At 37.0% G+C, this 23,865-nt stretch overlaps 1 protein-coding gene across 1 annotated transcript in view; it reads left to right on the top strand.

Moving 5' to 3' along the window:
• Window positions 1-22,367, top strand: part of LOC111506603 (putative helicase mov-10-B.1) — a 64,450-nt gene extending 42,083 nt beyond the window's left edge. Inside the window, exons 11-15 of the mRNA XM_074182516.1 lie at window positions 1,575-1,789; window positions 9,616-9,898; window positions 12,774-12,897; window positions 14,806-14,988; window positions 22,045-22,367. Coding sequence (XP_074038617.1) covers window positions 1,575-1,789; window positions 9,616-9,898; window positions 12,774-12,897; window positions 14,806-14,988; window positions 22,045-22,191 — 952 coding nt within the window. The 3' untranslated portion in view covers window positions 22,192-22,367. The remainder of the gene's footprint in view (window positions 1-1,574; window positions 1,790-9,615; window positions 9,899-12,773; window positions 12,898-14,805; window positions 14,989-22,044) is intronic.
• The last annotated feature ends 1,498 nt before the right edge of the window (window positions 22,368-23,865 follow it).

The raw sequence follows: 23,865 nt of genomic DNA, 5'->3' as shown, positions 1-23,865 counted from the left end.
TCCCACTCCACAGTCGATTTATTGGAGAAGGCACCACAATGTTTAGTCTGGCAAATTTTGAAGCAGCTCAATATCAACAAGGCGTCTGGTTCTGATGATGAACCCGTCATTGTTCTTTGAGTGCGCAAATGAACTCGCATCAGTATTTTGCAGACTTTTTAACCTATCTTACAAGAAAGAGGTTTTGCCTTAATGTTGGAAGATTGCTTTGCTATCAGTGATATCAAAAATCTCAAACAAAGCCGTGAACCACCATATCCTTAAATATTTGAAAGGCTTCAACATCTTCAGCGATCATCAATATGGCTCTCCGAAACAAAGCAATCGAGAAACATGGAGAGTCAAGAGCTGTTGCGCTCGATATTTCTAAGGCCTTTTTCCTTGTATGGCATGAGAGTTTGCTGGCCAAACTTTGATGCTATGGCTTGTCGGATCATTTCTGTGTATGACTCTTCAGCTTCCCGACAGAATGCTTCCTGTAAGTAGCCGTTAATGGATATCTTTCGAATACTTTCATCATCAACGGTGGTGTTCCCCAGGGATTCATATTGTCTCCAACCTTTTTTTATTGTATACCAACGACGTATTGGAAGAAACCAAGAATCCAAAATATTGCTTTGCTGATAACAGCACACTTGTCTCTTCATTCCATTTGGATCCCAGGACATCAGATGCGGATGCAGCTGGAGTGTGGGGACGGCTTAAGAAAGTTTTCTCTTTTCGAGCGGAGACGAAATGGCATCCTATTCCCGTCCTGGCATGTGCCAGTCCGTTGCCTGTCTTACAGAGCTCCCCCACCCCCACCCATAAGAAACTATAGAAAGAGAGGAGAGAGAGGACGTCATGTTTTCGTCCTGGCATGTTCTCGTCCTGTCGCAGTGTGCTCCTTGCATTAGGCTTGTCATTTAAGGGCAGTTGGGTCCAGCAATGTATTTGTGGTTCTGTCTAGCACTACTGATGAGACCTATGGCGGGTCGAAACCGCATTATCTAGTATTGTGTTCGGGACCTGGTTTTCAGCTAGTTGCTTGCAGTGAAAGACATTTGACGAATCTCGTGGAAAGTCGATATCAAAACCTGGCTTTGCAGTTGACCGCCTCAGGGAACCTAGTTCATCGTTGATCTTTGGTGATTGAGATATATTATGGCAAGTCGAAACAGAGCTGTCTTATGTAGAGTCAAAAATGCTTTTTGTTTGGGCCCTGGTTTATAATTAATAATAGCGAAGTTCATTTGTCAAGTAAAAATACATGTTATATCCAGTAGAATGAACGACCAAAAAACCTGTTTCGAAAATATTGACGAAATGAATATGATAGAAGTTTGGTAAAATGTTGGAATGAATCAGTGATAAACCTCTCTTGAATAATTTTGATATCATTGATTTCTAATTGTTTCAAGTCTGACTAGCTTTCTTCTTGGTAACTGGTAACTGCAACTAGTGGATGTTGGCCTCATCATTGGATGTTACTGAATCATTCGAATATATGTTGAATTACAAAAGTCCCAGCACTGTTCCTTGTGGAACACCATATTGAACTTTTTTGTATTACTCATCTGGAAACAATTATCCAGGATTGTCAACGGAGGCGTTCCGGATGGACACTTCAGTTACGTCTTCATAGACGAGAGTGGGTATGCAACAGAAACCCAAACGCTTATTCCAATCGCTGGAATTTTGTCGAATGCAAAAGGAAAGGGGAAGGTTAATGGAAAAATTGTTCTCGCCGGAGATCCCAAACAGTTAGGCCCACTTGTGCACTCAAATTTCGTCAAATATTGTGGATACGGTAAGTAGATTTTATTTTTTAGCATTACTCGTGCAATGATTTGAAAATTTGTGATTGAATTTACATGTAATGCACTGTTTGGAACCTTTGGTGTGGTAATTAATATTGCTGGAGTTTCATCCTAATACTAAACCGTTATTTTCAACTCATCGACATGTCAAACTGATTACATATTCAACATTGTCCTTATGTATACCATAGATACCTTTACTGAGTACAGGTGTCCTAATTTTCCTGAATCAATTTTACAATTCAATAGAAATCAGATCGACTGAACGTTTTATCTATTCCACTAGTAGGTGACTTCTATTCTAAAAATTACGAAACTTTTATAAACTTTTTTGGGCAATATTCATATTTTAGTAGAGCATGTGATATCAACTTCGTGTTACTGCAGAATATACATTAGAACAAGGGTCTCCAAACTACGGCAGGCGGGCCAAATCCAGCCCGCCACTGTCATCAATCCGGCCCGCGACAGCCAATGATTACCTAATTGTTGTTACTATTGCTGTGATAAGTTGAAGAAGAAAACACAGAATGATAATTACTCAGTTTTATTTACTTGCAAGGTAAAACTTAACGACAGAAATGATGACAAAGAAAACTTAACTTAAGTATCTAAGTTTGAGCATATTAATTACTAACAAATAATTGAAGTGAATCACAGTAAAACAAAAACACTAGTGAGATTTATGTAATTGTCATTTTCCACCGACAATACTTTGTAGTTGTGGATCAATTTCACTTGTACCAATTATCAAAAGAGATTTAAGATGCTCATCGGTTAATTGAGATCTGTAAACATTCTTTGTGTACTTCATCTTGGAAAACGTTTTCTCACACAATTAAGTAGTACCAAAAACAGAAAACAACCCACGAGCAAATTTATGCAAATTATCAAATTGTTCAAGTGGAAGACTCTTATAAATCAATAATTTCCATTTGAATTTTCCGGAGCCAGGGTTTCAATGTCAGAATCAATAGGATTTTCAAAAAGCTTAATTTCATTCGCAATGACATCAAAATCTGAAAAACGAGTATCAAAATTTATCTTCAAAGCACTCAAAGTTTCGATTGCAAAATTGACGGGAAAATCAGTCTCTGTAGTGTGGCTGAATTTTTCACGTTTCAAAATGTGTGAAACATTTTTACGTAATTGCGATTGAAATAGTATTATTTTCTGCCTGAAGGATTTGATATTGGTGTATAAATCAGGGAGAAGCTGATTTTCTCCTTGCAATCTTAAATTTAGTTCGTTCATATGATTTGTCAAATCGATATAGAAGGCTAACTTCCAGATCCATCCACTATTTTCTAAATCGGCAAAAGGGCGCTGCTTCTCATTTAAAAAAATTTCGATACAATGTAAGACTAATGGTTTTGAACAACCATCATTTTCTACAGCCTTTGACACAGGTGCAACCACTCCTTTATTTTTACCATACATATTTTTGCCTTCATCAGTTGTTATAGATTTCAAATTTCTCCATCGAAGGTTTTTTTTATTAATGGCATTTTCAAGTCCCTTAAAAATATCTTCCCCAGTTGTCGTGCCGTGAATACTATCAATATCAAGAAGTTCTTTCATAGCTTTTATCTACTCCGCGAATAAAAATCAACACCTGACAGTATCTGACACATCCGTTGACTCATCCAATGCTAGAGAAAACCACTCATGATGTCCATTTTTGTCAGACAGTTGAGATGTTATATTTTCTGCGATATCTTGCACCCTCCGAGTCACGGTGTTTGCTGACAAACTGACACTTTTAAATAAATTTACCTTTTCGGGGCATATTTCTTCGGCTACTGCAATCAAGCATTCTTTTATCATTTCTCCATCAGTGAATGGTTTGCCACGTTTTCCGATTTCAAGAGCCACACGAAAACTGGCGCGAGTTGCAGACTCTTGTTCAGTATTCGCTTTGGTAAACAAAGATTGCTGCGATTTGAGTCCGCGTTTCAAAGCTTCAAATTTTTCCTTCCGCAAACTTTCTGTATACTTGGAGTAACATTGAAGATGTATCGATTCATAGTGTCGTTTAATGTTATAGTCTTTGAGAACAGCTATGGTTTCATTATAAATTAAACATAGCGCCATATTACTGGACTTAATCACAAAATACTGAAAGTTCCATTCCTCTTGGAACGTTCTGCATTCATTGTCGATTTTTCGCTTCTTTTCTATACTAACAAATCACACATAAAAACAATAAGTCGAATCAAAATACTTCTATTGACGGGTGTTACTTTATTTCACAATAGACAGTTTCGCTTCCTTCGCCTTTCCTACGCAGACTAACTCGCAGTTGCGCCGCTAGCCTTTTTATATGCAATTATTACTGCCATCTCGAGGTGATCGGAATACACTAGCTAGAACCAGAACTTTCTCGAACCAACGCGGTAATTCCAAATATCTAATTACGCCTAATGCCACCTAGCGGGTAGCTGAAAAAGATAGTACATAGTACCACTACTCGCCACTAGATGTCGTTAAGTGTCACAATACACAATAATAATTGAAATGCAAAAAAGCTGAAGTTTGTTTAGGTCACGCACTTTGTGACTATCCTAGTCTAGAAATATAGTTGGGGGCAGAAATTGACCCTTGGAACGAACTGAAAAAATCATTATGGCCCGAAGGCTTCAAAGTTTGGAGACCCCTGCATTAGAACATTTCGAAATATTTTCCAAAATCATCACTTTGGAGAAGACATTGTCAAAAATTCACCCATAATGGAAAACCGCAAGAGGGTAGGTTCTTAACTCATCGAATGGGCCTTCAAAGAGATATTAATCAAGTCAACTTTACTATTCAATGAAAGGATAATCTAATAGCAATTCCTACTCCCATGATCTTTATTACTTCGGAGTTGAACAAGTTCAGACCAGAGATAACTCTTTCCAAATTTTCATATTGCTACCGATTAGAACCCAAAATGATATCACGGAATGGTTTCTTTAATTATTTCCTCGAATCTCAACTTTATGGAAGTCCTTGATTTGAAGGATCGGATCGGCAATTATTAATTAGTCCTTACGCAATTTGACGTTACTTTCAATCAAGAACAGTGAAACGATTTATTATATGCTCAGTCGAAGCCTTAAGTTCAGTGAACTGTCACTTGGAATTGGAACACGACCCTTGTCTTGTTCATTTGTAGCTACAGCTACATACAGAGTGATTCACTTTAAAACATATACGAACAATGTTCAAAATTGAAATTGAATGTTTTTGCTTCACAATTTCTCACCGTTTTTGTTCACATACCCTACTTTTCCTGAACTTCAGAAGTTCCCTTTTCATCCCTCTCGTGAACTGTAGAACGGGTTCTACAGCAGACAGATCAGGAGTATATAACGCGGGCTAAGAAAGAAAACATATTTTATTTCATTTGAAATTGGCTTCATTCGTCAACGTAATCTTCATCAAGAGCCACACAATCATTTCAGTTCCGTTCTAACATTTCAATACCCCTTTTGTAGAACGGTTCATATTTTGCCTCAAAATAGGCCTTAGATTCATAACCTATCCATTCGAAGCGGAATTTCTCACCAGTTAGTATTTTTTTAAGGTCTGCTAACATTCAGTAGTCGATGGGAGTCAAACCTGGCAATATGGTATACGCGGGAGCAATTCGAAGCCCATTTCATGCAATTTTGCCGTTATTCCCATTGATTTGTGACACTGTGCATTGTTTCGATAAAGCAGCACTTCCTTTTTATCTAAATGGGTAGTTTTTCGCAATTTCGACCTTCAAACGCTCCAATACTCACTATGTAATACTTATTGTTGATGATACTTCCCTCCTCAAGATAGTCAATGAATATTACACCACGCATATGCCAAAATACCGAGGTCATAACTTTTCTATCCGATTTTTGGGCTTATGAGCACTTTGGACGAGGTTCGCCAGTTGCTTCCCTCTCAGATGAGGATCGTTTTGATTCCAGAGTGAAGCGATGGATGCATGTTCCATTCATTGTCGTACATCGACGCACAAATGTCGGTTTGTTATGTTTAAACATGGCCAAACACTGCTAAGAATCATCAAGACGTTCTTGTTTTTGGTTAACAGTGAGCTCGCGCGGCACCCACTTTGAACAGATCTTCCTCATAGTCAAATGCTCACGCAATATGAAGCCAACACGTTCTTTTGATATCATCATAATGTTAGCTACCTACCAACGACCTGACGACTTCGACAATTGCGGAACTAGCCAAACGTCACACCCATGCTCAATTCCTAAAGAGATGGAATGGATCAAAGGATGCAGTCTTGCCAGGATCACCCTGGGCGACCCTGGGAAACAGGCGCCGAAGAAATATCTGGCGATGACCAGGAAAAACGTACGCTCAACAGTAGGATTTCTGACCGGCCACTGTCAACTAAGGAACACCTCCATATTATAGGGCTAGTGGACACAACTCTAGGCAGGATGTGTGAACAGGAAGATGAGACTGTCAGGCATGTCCTGTACGAGTGCCCGAAGTTATCGTCAATAAGAAAGTGAGTGTTCGACGAGTCTTGGCCTACACCTGCCAATATTAAGGAGATGTCTCATAGTGACCTGTCCACCGTCCTGGAAAGGACAGGATGGACGATGACCTAGGAGGGCAATTCCTCGGGAGGATGTACAATGGGTCACATTTGGCCTAATCGCTGTGGGTCTACACCTACACTCACCCTCCCTACTCAACAGATACAGAATATCAGGTTACTCACGCAACTTCGCTTTTCGATCATTCAAAACGATTTTGTGAATTTATTTTGTTCTCTAGTGTTACTGCTTCATTTCGACGTCTACTGCGTTCTGCATCGGTGTCTCTACGACCACGTTTTGATTCGGCGAATCAACGTTCAATTCACAACACAACAAAGTTTTTGTTTCGGGGTTGAAATTAGATGATTTTAATGTATTTCCACGTGTTAAAACCGAAAGTGACCATAAAAATTATATATTAGCTCTTGTTTTCAAGATATTATATTATATATATATATGTATATTGAGTTTTCAACAAATGAAATATTTCATCACCAACAGTTGGTACACATGTTTGTTTACATAACACCCCTCTCATCAGCTGTTCTTAAGTAGTAAACATAACCTATGTGAGTTTGTCAATTGTACGCACGTGGTTGCTATTGAAATTATCGTGTGAAGTTGATTTTTAAATTAATTTAAGTGCTGATCTGAAATGCCTCGAAAGTGTGTGAATTCTGTCGATAGCTTTTGCTATATATGTGGTGAAATAACATTTAAGGCTCAGAAACGTAAAATGACACCTATCGTTAAGACAGCCTATGAACATTATTTTGGTGTGAAAGTTGAGGACCAAGATAAATCATGGGCTCCTCATATATGTTGTAATTCTTGTTCCGTCATATTGCGAGAGTAGCTGAAAAATAAAAACCGGGCAATGGCTTTTGCAGTACCTATGGTTTGGCGTGAGTCTACCAATCATACAGACGACTGTTATTTCTGCTTGACTCCTCCCATTAAGCAAGGTTTATCTATGAAGAAAAGAGGAACGGTTAAATACCCTAATCTCCCATCTGCTCTTCGGCCTGTATCACACTCAGACAATTTGCCAGTCCCTTCTCCACCCCAAAACTATGAAATTTTAGAGGAAGGTGATGAAGACTGTTTAGAAGGAGCAACCTATCCTTCTACATCCTATGACCCTGATTTTGAGGTAAGCGATAGGTCTAGTGATCCGCACAGAATTAGTCAAGCAGAGTTGAGTGACCTTATAAGAGATCTTCGCTTATCTAAGGAAAAGGCTGAGCTGTTAGGGTCAAGACTACAACAGTGGAATCTTCTAAAACATGATGTGAAAATATCTCAGTACAGACAGCGTCAAAAAGATTTGCTTCCTTTTTTTGAGAAAAAAGAAAACCTCGTAGTTTGTTCTGATGTTAATGATTTGATGGACTGCTTGAATTTGGATCACACTCCATCTGAATGGAGACTGTTTATAGACTCTTCAAAACTAAGCTTAAAAGCTGTACATCTGCATAATGGAAATCAGCTACTCTCTATTCCTATAGGTCATGCAGTTCACATGAAGGAAACGTATATAAATATGAAAACACTTCTCCAATCAATCAAATATGAACAACACAAGTGGCACATCTGTGGTGATCTGAAAGTCATTGCTATACTCCTAGGAATGCAATTAGGGTTCACCAAGTACTGTTGTTTTTTGTGTCTGTGGGACAGTCGGGATAGAAAATCTCACTATAAAAAAATGAACTGGCCTACACGAGACCTAAACCCTAATGAGAAAAATGTAGTTTACGAGCCTCTTGTAGATCCTAAGGATGTTCTCCTTCCCCCATTACATATTAAGTTGGGACTAATGAAAAACTTTGTGAAGGCCATGAACCAGGAAAGACAAGCTTTTAAGTACTTGAGAGCAAAGTTTCCCAGGTTGAGTGATGCTAAAGTCAAGGAAGGCATCTTTATTGGGCCTCAAATCCGTGAAATCGTAAATGATCCTGCTTTTGACATGATTTCAACAGGAAATGAAAAAAGACCCTGGGAAGCCTTAAAGGGGGTTGTACATGGGTTTTTAGGTAACAAAAGAGATGATAACTTCACAGCATTGGTTAAAGAGCTTCTTCAAGCTTACCACCAACTTGGATGCAACATGTTCTTAAAAATTCATTTTCTTCACTCTCATCTTAATTTCTTCCCACAAAACTGTGGAGCTGTAAGTGACGAACATGGAGAAAGATTCCATCAAGACATTGCCTTAATGGAACAGAGATATCAGTGCCGTTGGAATGAAGCAATGCTTGCAGACTACTGCTGGTCTGTGTGTAGGGATGCTCCAGAAGTGTTTTATAAAAGACAAGCTAAACGACAGCGATCTTACAATGAATCGGATGGAGTTAATTGAAATTTAGTGGTACAAACTTCTTTCATTTGTCAAAACACTAAGAATAATGTTTTTTTGTTAATTTTGTACTCAAAATATTCTAAAAGAAACATAACAATATTGTTTTATGTACTTTCACTTTTCACGTATAGCATAACTACTCTTTAAGATTAAGTACTGTGTATCTCAAAAACCAGAGCTAATAAAAATTTTTCATTGTTATTTTCGTTTTTATCACTCCAAAATTAGTAGAAATTGACTAATTTAGTGTAGGAAACATTCAAAAAATATTTTTTTGTTGTGTTGTGATTTATTATTTCTGATAGAGCGGAATCCTTATAACACTTTTCAAACCATTGCTTTGCTTAAACGGTGTTTTTCCCATCAAGAAGCAGTGTGAAATTGAAAACGAAATTGTTTTCGATCCATTGTAGTGTCACTCATAGCAAAATAACTCACAAACTTATGAGTAGAATATCATAAAATTTCAACAGCTTTCTTCTGGAGGTCAGTTCAATCTTCCTTTTGAAGATAATCACTTGGTGATCGAAACAAGTGTCGATAACGGTTTGGTGTTAGGATAAAACTGTATATTTGTGAAACGAAGAGATTCTTTTTCCCAAGAATAAAAGAGCATAATAGTTTTTTCAATGTGAAATATTTGAGATGAACTTCCAGGTATTGAAATCACTCATGCTGCTGTCTAGTTTGATAGTAAGTTGCTCAGCATTTTGGCATGTCAACTGCGGACCTTTCTAACACATGCAGGAGAAGTTCACGAATCTTTACTCGAAACAGTAATAGTTCCAATATTGAGCCGTGAGGCACTTCAAAATTTCTATCATCCAATTATGATCCTCAATTTTGAAGTTCAACTAGTAGCGTATCACGGCAAACAAACCAGTCGAAATATTCATTGAAATCATTTGTATTTTAGCAAAGTCGATGATTGAAAGATTGCTGGACACGTGTGATATATATGCAAGAGGGACAGACGAGTCATATGACCCGCGTTTCGTGACGAAACTCATCAAAAATTACAGGTCGCACAAAATCATTCTGGACGTACCAAACAGGTTATTCTACCACAACGAACTGATTGCTGCCGGCGACGACTTCACCAAATGTTTCATCGGATGGGAGCATTTGAGAAATGAGAATTTCCCAGTGATGTTTCAACATGTGGAAGGCGTTGACGAAAGAGAAAAGGATTCTCCTAGGTAATGATTTTCAATTTTTACAATTCATAAAGTATGTTACGATAATTAGGATTTTCTCTGAGACTGATACTATTTTTATAGAATGATTTGTCTATAGCCACAACGATTATCTCTTCATCGGCGCCAAATTATTTCCCAACGAGCATTATTCTGAGGTCTGAGAACAGAAAAAGTCGATAGAGACCAGATCTGGAGAACACAGTGGATACGGAAGCAATTCGAAACCCAATTCAGGCAATTTTGCCATCGTTTTCATTGATTCGTGACACGGTGCATTATGCTAACAAAACAGCATTTTCTTTTTCTTCAAAAGGCGCCGTTTTTACGCGATTTCGTCCTTCAAACGCGTATCTCAAAATACTGATAACATAACCACGCCAGCCGACTGTTGCGTCTTTGCACGCTTTGGAGTCGGTTCACCACGTGCTTTCCACTCAAATGACAATCGTTTCGATTCTGGTGTGAATTGATGGAGCCATGTTTCATCCATTGTCAGATATCGTTGCATAAATTTCGTTTTTTTTTTTGTGGAACAGCTCCAAACATGTATGTATGTATGTATGTATGTATGTATGTATGTATGCATGCATGCATGCATGCATGTATGTATGTATGTATGTATTTATTTATGTTTTTTTCAATAATAAATCGTCGTTTTTCCCGTCACAGAAAAAAATTGTGTATTATACACGGGAAATGTATACTTGTATACTAAATAACTATTTCGTTCGTTATTGCTTCAAGCTCATTTTAAGAAAATGTTTCTAACTTTTCAGTTCGATGTTCTTCAAGAGCGTATTTTTTTAGTTTGTTAAACTATATTTATCTCAGTAACAGCGCTATTTTTGCTTTTCAGGAGGTCATGAACGTCTCATGTAGGTACTTAATGCTCGATACAGCGGGAAATATTTATATTTACAAAATGAATTGAACTAAATAACTGATTGAGAGGTTTCCCAAACAAGAAGACCAATGAATAAACGATTAAACTGAAAAAAAACTTCATAGAAAAGATAACAAAGATGAGCGAATCCGTTAGAAATTCGCACGACAACGATAATATTCATCCTTCCTTCAATTTTGAGTTAATTGCCTGTCGATTCATTAAGCCACCCAGTCATGTTCAAAATCTTCTAATTATCAGAATTTCTACCCGATATCAGATCGTCGAGTGTTGATTATTCTGATGAATTGAGTGAGTCTAAAAGCAAACGAGAAAAATGTTGAAGTATCATTCGAATTTTTCGCGTTAATGGCTCTTCGGTCAAATTGAACGATTTTGCTAACGTATAAATTGTTTTCCATTAAGAGATTAATTTTTATCAATTAAAATCGAGAGGGTAGCTCTTGATGAATACTTCTTGAAAATTTGCTAATGGTTTATTACACTGTTCCATATTGGAAGTTGTTTCAGTGAAAGCGATATTTTTGTTTGCCTTTCTTCTTCTTCTTTTCTTTTTATGATTCAAAATCTATATAAATACAAAACTTTTGTGTTGGATATATCAGTATTATTTCAGTTGACTTGTGGTTTTTGCTCAAAACTTTATATCTACCAAACGAAGAGAACTTTTTCCAAAGAATGAAAGAGCATAGTAGTAGTTTCTTCAATATGGAAGCAAATTTTACATTTGCCAGCCATGTTTTGATAGAAATGAGTGTCCATTCCAGTGAGTTTGTTTTGTTCGTGAAATTCTTCTGAAATGAAGATGTACATCGGCAGCCAATGTCTAGAATCCAAATGGAATGACTAGACAAGGGTACTGTCGTCAGAAAAGTATTATATTGAAGTCTTGGTGTTTTCCAATAAGTCGTTGATATACAATAGACAAAGGTTTGGAGACAAGATGGTTCCCTGGGGAACAACGGTATTGATGGTGAAAAAATTCGAGAGATATCCATCGACAGCAACTAGCAGGTAACGTTCTTTCGGAAAGGTGAAGAGCCATACAGAAAAATGATACGACAAGCCATAGCATCAAAGTTTGGCCAGCAAACCCTTATGTCACATACGGACAAAGGTGTTTGAAATATCAAGCGCAACAGCTCTTGACTCTCCATGTTTCTCGATTGCGTTATTCCAAAACTGGCTAACATACATAATCTCAGTAGATGTATTAAAAACAATAAAGACAAAACTTCGTTGTTGAATAGATCAGGAGTATATAAGCTGACTTGTGGCTCTTGTCCAAAACTGTATATTGGACAAACTGGAAGAACATTTTACCAAAGAATTAAAGAGCATAAAAGCCGTTTTATGAATAGAAAGACCAATTCCACATTTGCAAACCACCTATTAGCAGAAGGACATGAGTTCAATCAGGAATACGATGTGTTACATTCAGAAGAGAAGAGTTTGAAACTCAATCTTCTAGAATGTTCAGAAATAAATAGATTCAGGAATTCGGGTAATTTACTGAATGATCAATAAGAATTAAATAACTCTCCGTTACTGAATATTTTTTCAAATGTGGAAAATGGAACATAAGTTCAGGTAATTAAATTCATTACAAACTTAGGTAAAAAATCAGGTACTTGAAATTCAGGTACTTAAAATTCAGGTATATATAACATTTAATGTGTAGAATTAGTTATTAAGACACGCCCGAGGAAGCCATTGTAGGTATGGCGAAACACGTGTTGCGTTTTTGTGAAACTATCTAATGAAAATCACACAATAAAGTGTTTTTAGAATACGTCTACGCCTATTGATCTTTGTTTCCGAAAGTCATATTGATGATCGCTCAAGATTCCAAAGCCTTCTAAATATCCAAGGATATATTGGTTCACGGCTTTCTCTATGATTTTTGATATCACTGAGAGCAAAGCGACTGTTCTATACTTATTTGGAATAAAATATTTCGTTTAATTTCAGCTTTTTCAATATCCAGGAAATAGAAGAAGTCGTAGGATATCTGGGAAAATTGGTGGGAAACCGTGTGAAAGGAATGCAAATCACACAGGATCATATCGGTGTTATAACTCCTTATAAAAAACAGGTAAAGTTGCTGACTAACTGAATGTTAATTTACACTTGTGCCTCGAAATAAAAAATGGAAATCGCAGATATATTTCAGAATATCAAATCAGATTGATGTGAAAATTTTAGAATTTTAATAATATTTATTAAAAAACCTACAAGACTACCAGTTATAACGTTGAATTGAGTGATTACTTTATTTTATTCAGATCATTTCACAATGGATTCAAATGAATACTCACTTGAAAAAAAACAAATGATTGCCGGAAAAAAGTCAGCTTAAGAACATGGAATTGTTTAATTTAATAGTTAACCTCTTTTAAATAATTGAAAAATAGTTAATATTGATTACATAAAGTCCCCACTAACAAGTCTGCATCTCGTGAAAAAAAAAACCATTATTTATTAATTTCTCATATGAATTGATTATCCATATAAGTTGGTTTATTAACTACAATACCTACTTTATTTGTCAGAATACTCCCCCCACTAACTTTAACTTCAAAAAAGTGACTTTCTTCTTCATCAAAGGAAAATTATGACAAACATTTGAATGTTGTGCATAGATTCGCAAAGATATACGAGGTCAGTCAAAAAAATAAGGTGAATTTCTCAAAAAAACGTTCATTCATCAATTTCTATTTTGTCCCTTTCAGCGTTTTTTCCAATCCATGGAACAGTTCTTATACACCCTTTTTGGTATGTCCTTTAACTCTTTCAGCGAGTCGGTTTTCACTTATATATCCATGATTCGTCATTAGTTATAACTAGTTATTTTTTTGTCAAAATTTAACAAAAGTGGAACGAACTTTGCTTCCATACGCTTTGTAGCGTGTGGATTCTCAACAGCTATATTGTGATCATATGTTGGAAACGATTGTACCAACATAATAAATTAAAAAGTGGCTAATCGATCGTATGGAGACCGCGAAATTCGAACATTCACCTCGTATACTGTCATCGGGTTGTAGGTGAAACTTAATTTTCTTTCGCAGGAAATAAATGGCAAACAATTGAAAATAACGTTTCTCTATTCAATGCAAAAAACAGGTAGTGAGTTGACGTGGAATTTAACGGGTCCTTATTTATTTCGAGACGATAGGAACGGAAGTATCCTACTATATCTACATTCCTCCTTGTTTGTATAAGTACCTTTCACTCTTTTTCATTCATTATCATACTTTCAAGCGTTTCTTGTCAATCGAATATCAAAAATGTAAGTATTGAAGAGATTTCAGACATCAAAAAATACAGTTTGTTCAACATCTGTTTAAAAAATCTGTTCAAAATATTTTTTTCCGGTAACCAGCTGTCGCACCCTTACGAACGACAACCCTCAGAAGTCGAAACTTGTGCGAGCTAAGGATTAACGAGGTCTTATCTTTTAACGTGTGATTCCTAACACGGGTTGGACGATAGCAAGTGAAAATCGATCGTTCACACTAGGGCTTGAACCACCGACCAACACGGCAGTCAATTCAAGTGAGTGGACAAAGCACCCACGTCGAACCGCCTAGCTACCGACCGACTGGCATGACATGACTGACATATGTCGGTACTCGCTCTTAGGTTTTGTTCATTTTGTATCCACTTCGCCCAAAAAAAAATGACAATTATAAAATGAATCCTAATATGCGATCTAAATGTTCATGAAAAAATTAAGACATTTGAAATGTCTCTACGAATAATACACTTTTTTGAGGAATATTTTCTATAAAAGTTTTCGAAGAGGTGCAAATTTTTTAGTGTTACATAAAATATAAAAAATATTTGCAGAGAAGTTAATATTTTATGATGGAATTGAAGTTTGATAAAATGATATACCAAGACATTTGGTGAGACAGTAAAATACACTTTTCTGATTCAATATCTTCTTCTTTGGTCTATCAATTTTTGTCATTTGCTGATTCTGAATTTTTTCTTTCAGGCTGAAAAATTACGAAAAGCGTGCAGCATAAAACAATGGAACAGTCTGCTTGTGGGATCAGTCGAACAGTTTCAAGGAAAGGAGCGGCTCGTAATAGTAATATCGACGGTTCGATCGAAAAACGCCAACAAATTCGAAGAGATAGATAAAACGTGCCAGTTGGGCTTCCTGAAGAATCCAAAGGTGAGAGTTTTTTCACGAGACGAGACAGATAATTGCACTCTCAATAGAGTTCATTAGGGGTGTATCTCTATATCTGTAGAGTTCCCTCTGTGGGGGTGCACAAGTGAGGGAGCTTTCCTGCAGGGGCAGCCGGTTCCTTGCCTATATTCAAAGTGGAGTTCTTGGTGCCCACCGCAGGAAGTGCCTTTACTGTTGGAGGTGGAGTGGGGGAGGAGGAGGGTGCACTTATACTTGCTGCTCTATTTCTCCTTTTGGCTTCGGCGCTGCAAATGCGCTTACGCTTTGGTCTTTGAATTACATCACGAGGTGATCTGCTATGTCCAGCCTCATTTCAAGCGGTAGATTGGGATGGAAATTTCTGTTCATCCACCTTAGATTGAGGTGAGCACTTCTGTCCAACCTCGGGATTGGTTTTGGTGGTTTCTGTTTTTGTGTTTGTTTTATTCATGTAAGTTCCCGTGAGCAGCAAGGGAAGAACTGATCACCTCTAGCAGAGGTAGGCTGATTACAATGAGGTTTCGCTCAGTTCCCCAAGAGGATCGTTCGTGATCGCATATCACCCTGCGGCCATGTTTCGCAAAGGCTTTTGGGAAGTTTAGTTCCCCTTGCCTCACTTATTTCTGCCACTGACCGGCGACCCCGACCGTAACACCACATTGGCTTCCCGGGCAGGGCCTCCAGTCCCCTGGCCGTTCTCCTATCCACCACCTGGGGACGCACTCGATAGTTAGCCCAACCCACGGGTATTAGGTTGATAATTCGTAGCTTACACGAAATGAACCCATCATAAAAAAGAGTTTACAGACAGGAATAGATCTAAACGTACAGCTTGAAGAATAAATCTGTTCTCTGAATATAGGATGCGCAGTAGGTCAGCCGGTAGAGTAGAGCAAGAGCTCATTCACATCGAGGAACTCGCGTGGTGTCGTCGATTTGAATTGTGAGTTATTTATCGTCTTTGAGAATGCATTTGAGTAGTGAACGAAGTTCTCGGTGGACAAAAGGGAAAAATTCTGAACAACGTATTGAGATTTATGCCAGCGGAAACAACAGCAGATGAAATAAAAATTTTTCTCGCGAAGGTATGAAGTTATAGTGATAATGAGTGAAATTGTGACCAATATTGTATTTTGACTCTGAAGGTACAAGAACGAGTAGCTGAAGCCAAAGGGGTTTGCGTGTGAACTGTACAAAAAATCAAATCAGAGATGGAAAAAATTGAAAATGTTGGGAAAAACACATATTTTCAACACCAAATGGAAGAAGATGTTTGAAAAATTCCAAAATTGTGGAATGATGCATGCATGAATAATTTCCATATCAAAGAAAATCGAGTTTCTATGCTTAGGCAACTTCATGAAGTCATCCTCTGAACATTAATGTACATGTGATCATCACAACGAGATGACCTTTCCTATTAGTCAGTGGGCTTGAAGACAGGCAGTAAACATATCTGAAGAAATCAACTTTGAATGTTCAAGCCTGTCTGGGATATACCTACACGGTGGGTCGAATGGATTGAAGCCTATCAGAAAACAACTACTCCACTGGCTAATACCATGAATGGCATTGGAATATATCCGACAAGCGTCAGTGCAGGAACCTTCACAGAAAATTTCCTGCATATGCAATTGGCAATACAACTGAAAGAGTCAACCTTCAATTCTGGAACGGGCACACTTGCAGAACAGTTTCGGGCTGTTAGCCCACTCGTCAGTGCAAGGTAGTATCTATCATCAACATAAAGTCGATGATTTCCGGTAATTGAAAATTGAATTCCATCAGAGTATCATTCCCCGAACAACAAACAACAGGTTTGTCATCGCCTCATCTGCCTGTAAACGAGGTAACCAACCGCATATCCGAAATTTGCCCAGTTCCTCGTATAAGAAAAAAACCATTTCACACATAGTCGGTGGGCATACTAGAAGACTGGCTATAAATTAAATCATCATATTTTCGCCAGAAATTGAGTTGAAAATTCGCACCAAGACACTTCAAAGTATCATGACGTCGCTTGTGACGTCACGTTCGAGTACACTACATGTAAACACTAGAGGCTCGTCTATAAATTTGATGATAACTGTTATTAAATATAAATTCAAAAGTGTATCGGTGGTGTGCAGTCCATCAATGTACTAATACATCAATATAAACTTCGAACAAGTTATTTGTATTCGTCACATACAAAGAAAACGAAATACTTTACTCAAATTTGCAAAACGAGATTCAACGGGAATATTGCTCAGTACTCAGCTTTTTAAGTAAAAACGTATGTATCAAATTTGTAGATGATGAACTAGTATTATCTTGGTCTAAGATTAAATTCAATAATCGACAAACTTTTTTGAGGTTAGGTTTTATCTTTCGTATTTTTCACTCTTGTTAAGTTACCTTTTAGTGTGCACCGTTTTACTTCGCGTACATAACATATTTGCACCATTGCCGTAAGATGCCCCAAAGGACCTAAAATAACTAGATCAATGTGTAAGCGTGTGTTATGTACGTCGTTTTAGAAACTTCATTTCAATAGCATATCCTCTAATATTAAACTAAAAGTATCTTTCAAACGCTTTGGACTCATTTTCATTATATGTTTTGAAAGATTATTGTTGTACTTATATAGAAGTTTCAACATTTCTCAATTCTGCCGAACAAAAGTCTTTGTTCGATGCCAGAAACTCTCCCAGCATCAAGCTGTCGATTCTATACTCTGTCCATCTAAGCAACATAGTGCTCCAAAACACTATCATGCATAGTGGACGTGATCTCCCACACAAGGCTGCTTGTACAGAGTCGCACTCAGGAACGACCGAAATTTTGTATTTTTTAATAATGTGCGGCTGGGTATAGGAATTTTTTTAGGTGAAGTATAGCAACACAAATTTGCAGTTTATTAAGCCGTATCAGTACTTGGGTTACTTTGTTTGTTGGATGGATATAGTTTAGACACATTACCGCTGTTTGCTTTTGTAAATCATGGTTCCACGGTTCACATTATTTCAATTTTGATTCAACAACACAAATAAGGAAAACAGTCACTGTAAACAATATTAAGTCGTGAAAAAAATAAGAAAAAAACCAGCGACGAGTGTTACTCGTACTAATCTGAAGAAATGAACTTTAAACGTTCAAGCCAGTCTTGGATATACCTACACGGTAGGTTGAATAGACTGGCGTCTATCAAAAACAACTACTCCCCTGGCTAATACCACGAACAGCGTTGGATTATATCCGACAGGCGTCAGTGCAGGAATCTTCGCAGAAAATTTCCATGTACAATTTTTCATATACAATTGGCAATACAACTGAAAGAGTCCACCTTCAATTTTGGAACGTGCACACTTGCATACCGGTTTCGGACGCCTTAGCCACTCGTCAGTGCAAGATAGTACCATCATCGACCTAAAGTCAATGATATTCCATAATTGAAAATCATCCCCCCATGCCCTCTACCGGGTTGAGTGCCCTAAAGTAGAAGCTTCCCCCCTCAGCTATTTAGCGAGGAGAACCTACTACTCCACTCCATCCACCCCTGCTCTCCGAGAGATCCTTAACTTACTGATGGGCACTTCAGGAAGTTTGATATCTGACCACTTTTGGTCGAACGTCAGTCTTTAGGTGCAGTGGGGCCCCCAAAAATTAACCGGCGGCTATTGTTATTAGCGTCGAGCGAATTGAAAATCGAAATCCTTTCAGAGTATTTCATTCCTCGTCTTGAGTTGGAGCGAACATCAAAAATATCACTCCATCTAGTGGACGACGTACTAACCAACTGCATATTCCATCGATGACGGTCACTATCTTGCACTGACGAGTGGCTAAGGAGCCCGAAACCGGTCTAGAAGTGTGCATGTACCAAAATTGAAGGTCGACTCATTCAGTTGTATTGCCAATTGCATATGCAGGAAATTTTCTGTGGAAATTCCTGCACTGACGCTTGTCGGATATAATACAACGAAAACAACTACTCCAGGGGAGTACTTGTTTTCTGATAGGCGTCAGTCCATTCAACCTACTGTGTAGGTAAATCGGAGACGGGCTTGAACATTAAAAGTTCATTTCTTTAGAGATGGGTGTTGGAACAGTTTTAATAATGATAATAATAATAACTTTATTCGTGTTTTCGATCATTTACATGATATTAGATATGTCATAAATAAAGAATATGAAAATTATATAAAATAATAATAACGGTCCACAGTATAACATAGATCGTACACTTAAGATAGACACTTAACTATATACATATATAAAAAATAAAACAAACACAGATACACAATATCTGGTTTGTTGAAGGAGATACACAAAAATGTTTCATACAAAAGTTTTAGGAGTTTATGAGAGCTATATTTTGATATAATTTTTAAATATACAGGGTGTTTGGTGTAGGTGCTACAGACCAAAATTCTATTTTCTTAAATAGAACGCCCTGTATATCATTACATATTCAGATGCTACGTTAAATTCTGATATCATTTCATGTTTGGTTTTTGAAATTTGGTTACGGCGTTGTTGAGTTATTGCTTCAAATGTAAAGTCTTGAGAACGACTATTATTTTTAAAAATATCTCATACAATTATTCTCTCTGCATCAGATCACATGAAAATTATTCAAAATTTTGGGTGTTCGAAGTAATGGTTTCAATTTTGAGTTGTGGAATTCAGTCAGGAATCATTTTGAATATGAAACAATTGCGAAATTGAAAGAGGTGTATTCGAAAACAAATTTTTAATTGATAACAATGTAAATAATATAACTTGATAAATCATTGCATAAGAATGGTAGGTACCTAGAAATAAGTCATAAAAATTGTTCAAAGTGATGCCCATTAGATATTATACAGGCTTCGAAACGTCGAATCACTTCTCTCGTACAAGTCGCTCTTATAATATCAGGCGTAATATCAAGCGGTGATAAATCTGGAGAACGAGCCGGCCACCGAATTGGACCCTTATTACCAATCCATCTATTTGGGTACGTTCTATCCAGATATTCAGTAACAACCTGTGAATTGTGAGGAGGAGCACCATCTTGTTGCCACCAAATTCCTTGTCGTTCTGCTATGGGAATATCTTCCATCAACTGGATCAAATCATTTTCTAGAAAATGTAAATATCGCAATCCATTGAGATTTTCATTGAAAAAGTAAGGTCCTATGATGCGGCCATTGAACAATCCACACCATACATTACTACCCCAAGTAGTTTGAAAATTACTTTCGCGGACCCAGTGGGGATTTTCTTGAGACCAATAGTGACTGTTATGTCGATTCACAACTCCATTATTGTGGAATCCCGATTCATCGCTCCACAAAATTTGACTGAATATGTTAGGACTTTCATGTAATATTACCTGAATACAAGCAATGAATTCAAGTCGTCGTTCAAAGTCCGTGGGTTTCAAACCTTGTACCAACTGAATTTTGAATGGGTGGTATTTATTTTCTTTCAGAATTCTCTGTACATTAGATTTACTCACACCGACTTCTTCTGCAAGAGTACGGATAGAAACATGTGGATGAATAATAATATAAGCCAACACATTGATCTCTAAATCTTCAGTTCTAACAGATCACGTATGATGACGATGCTTTATAGTAGAAGGAAATGACCCAGTTCGCAATTTCTCTACAACTCTCGAAAAAGTAATTCGTGACGGAATGGGTCTGTCTGGAAAACGTTCTTGGTATAGACGTTGTGCTTGACGGCAGTTTTTCTGACATTCTCCAAAAATTAATAACATATCAATGCAATCACTTGGACTAAACGCGAAAGGCATACTGGAGTTTTCGCACAAACAACACAGTTACTGTTTTGCAAAGAATCACTGAATCGAACTGACAAGTAGATACATTTCAACAACATTTGTTACTATGGCATCAACAAGCATAAGCTACTTGATGAAATTGTGCAATATAAAGCAATTCACCCTCAAGTTAGTCACATTCTCAAGAATTTCAATATTATATTCAACTGATATCGATATCGTATCGTAGAGGTGAGAATGATGGTTTGTATTCAGTAGTAGTCTAGTTCAATTTAATAAAAGATATAGACTGGATTCGTGTACGAGTAAATAAGTTTTTTTGAAACTTTATATTTAAGGAAAAGTGCAATAACTCAACAACGCCGTAACCGAATTTCAAAAACCAAACATGAAATGATATCAGAATTTAACGTAGCATCTGAATATGTAATGATATACAGGGCGTTCTATTTTAAAAAATGTAATTTTGGTCTGTAGCACCTACACCAAACACCCTGTAATTATATTTAAAAATTATATCAAAATATAGCTCTCATGAACTCCTAAAACTTTTGTATGAAACATTTTTGTGTATCTCCTTCAACAAACCAGATATTGCCTGTCACATAAAATGTGGGACACCCGGTATACATAAATATACATAAAAGTAAATTCATCTTTAACTAGGGTGAAAGAAATGCAGTGCAAGCAATAATCATCATAACAGAGTATCCCTTTCTAAGAATTCTTCTACGTTATAATATTCCTTATTAGTTATTAGCTCCTTTATTTGTTTTTTGAATGGTATAATATGCAAATCTTCAATTTTTTGAGGCAACGTATAGAATAATATTATGCCATTATATGCAAGTGATTCCTTGAATGTCGATGTTATGTTTTGGGATAGTTAATAAATATCTATTTCGTGTTGCATAGTTATGAACTATCGATTCATCTCTCAGATTGATACCGAATTTGCCGTTAGAAAACGTTGTGGTGGATCGATAATGCATCATATCGTGATGAACGAATCGAACAAAAAGCTGATATGCAATCATGGTTATCAGAGGGAAATATTTTCTTTGGCTTCAGGGTAAAGTCCAAAAAAATCGAGGAATTTTGTCTGCCCTACAAAAAATACCGTTCAAAGAATGGTGAACTTTTTCTAGACTCATTTATTTTTGAGATTGTTAGAATCCAAAAAAAAATCGAGAAATTTTGACTGCCCTACAAAAAATTCCCTTCAAAGAACATATTACCCTCAGCAAAATTCGACAATTTTTTCAGATTTATTTTATTTTTTACAGAGATTCAACGTGGCTCTGACGAGAGCAAAAGCTTTGCTAATCGTAGTTGGCAATGCGAACGTTTTGAAAGCCGACACAAACTGGTCCAGTCTGATCAAATATTGCGTGGACAATAAATCGGTAGCTGGAAAACCGTTCCAAATATGATGCAATTTAGAATTGATCAGAATGAATGGAAAGAGGAATTCAGTGAAATGAGTCGTTTTTAATGGATTGCTCTCAAGTGTTTTGTACTGTATTATTGTTCGTATTTATTAACAGTGATTTTTATTGTATATTATCGTTTATGTCAGATCACTAGTTTAATATATTCATGAACTTTTTGCTCATTTTATTATTATAATAATGATTCACACATCATAAAAACTACAACAGCACATATATAACAACTTGTTGATGTCAGAAAAGCCTTCACGGGGCTGGCCTATAAAGAGTTTCAACATTGATTATATTGAAACATAACTGACCACTCTGACACTGTAACAATGAGTTCCGCCAGCCGATTGCAGTTAAATCTGATTGGCCAGCGTGGGACGGCTTGTTTATTTCAGCCAATAGATGCAATTGTGCGTGGTGATCATGCTATGATCACGTATTCATCTTTGTTTGGATTGCTTTCTTGTTGGATAGATATAGTTTGGTGTAGTATCACATCCATTCGATGGATTGATGATTTTTTCATAATGTTCACATTTTCAATACCTGACTTTTCAAAATTACATCACATAAAGTCATCATCTTTGAAAATATGAACTTCTGAAAAATCACAAGACAAATTTTTCCTCTGTTATCCCTATTTTTCAGTTTTTTCCACATTTCTTCAAGGGTTGTCCTTGTACTCGCCCGAACCGAGCTGAAGGGTAGTTTCATTTCAAATAAATAGCTTCGAGGGAGTGACCGTGCCAGTAGAGAAGACAATATATCCTGCGCAAGTTAATTCCCTTAATAATTCAGTGTGGTGAATTATTTCCCACGAAAAACCCCATTTCCTGAAAAAAGAACAGCTGGCACACCATCTTAGAGGCGTCTTAATAAACTTTCCTTGGTATACGTCAGGAAAATGGCCGCAAAAGACAATCGATAAATTGAAAATGAAGCTGGGGAATCGAAAGAAATGCTAGCGGGAGTATATAAATCGTTTATTTCTGATTTCCAGGTGGAAATAATTGAGTGGCCACGATTAAGAAGCTCGTTTTGAAAAATCTAGCATTGTCAAGAGAGCATTTGAAGGTTTCCTATTGGTTTCAAATAATGGAATGGTGAATTAAAGAGGTATATTTTTAGAAGCGATTAATTTTGGTGAAGGATTTTGGCTTTCTACTTTCCCTTCTATATGCAAAAAATGAATGAAAGTTCCTGATCTTGTAATGTTATATAGATTGGTGCAGAAGAGGCAATTTAATGAGTCATTTGTTGTTCAGTGTCAGCTGCGATGACGAAATTTTCGTTACTTTCCTCACAATAGGACTCTGCTGTGATGGTTGGCCGGTGACCACCATACAGTGACCATGGTCTTTTTTGGTGAGTTTTTCCTTTGGGAAGCGCCTGGGTGCCTCATGGGTGTCCAACCACTGTCCTGAATATCCCCTGTTATTGTAGAGGATCCACTTTTCATCATACGTGACGATCCATCATACGTGACGGGGGGTCAACTCCCGCCCGTTTGACAGACGAACCTTTCAAGATGGCGACTAGGCTCCATCTGGGAAAAAAATCAAATGGAAAGGAGGGTTTTGTGACACATCTTTTTGAAGTTCTTGACAAATGCTTCACAACACTTGAATATAATGTCAATATCTACAACTACTATATAATGGCGAA

Source organism: Leptinotarsa decemlineata, unplaced genomic scaffold (assembly GCF_025532065.1).
Source record: "Leptinotarsa decemlineata unplaced genomic scaffold, Ldec_3_MD MMD2_tig00026328_RagTag_RagTag, whole genome shotgun sequence".
In the NCBI taxonomy this organism is placed as follows: Eukaryota; Metazoa; Arthropoda; class Insecta; order Coleoptera; family Chrysomelidae; genus Leptinotarsa; species Leptinotarsa decemlineata.
This window is presented reverse-complemented; position numbering and strand designations above follow the sequence as displayed.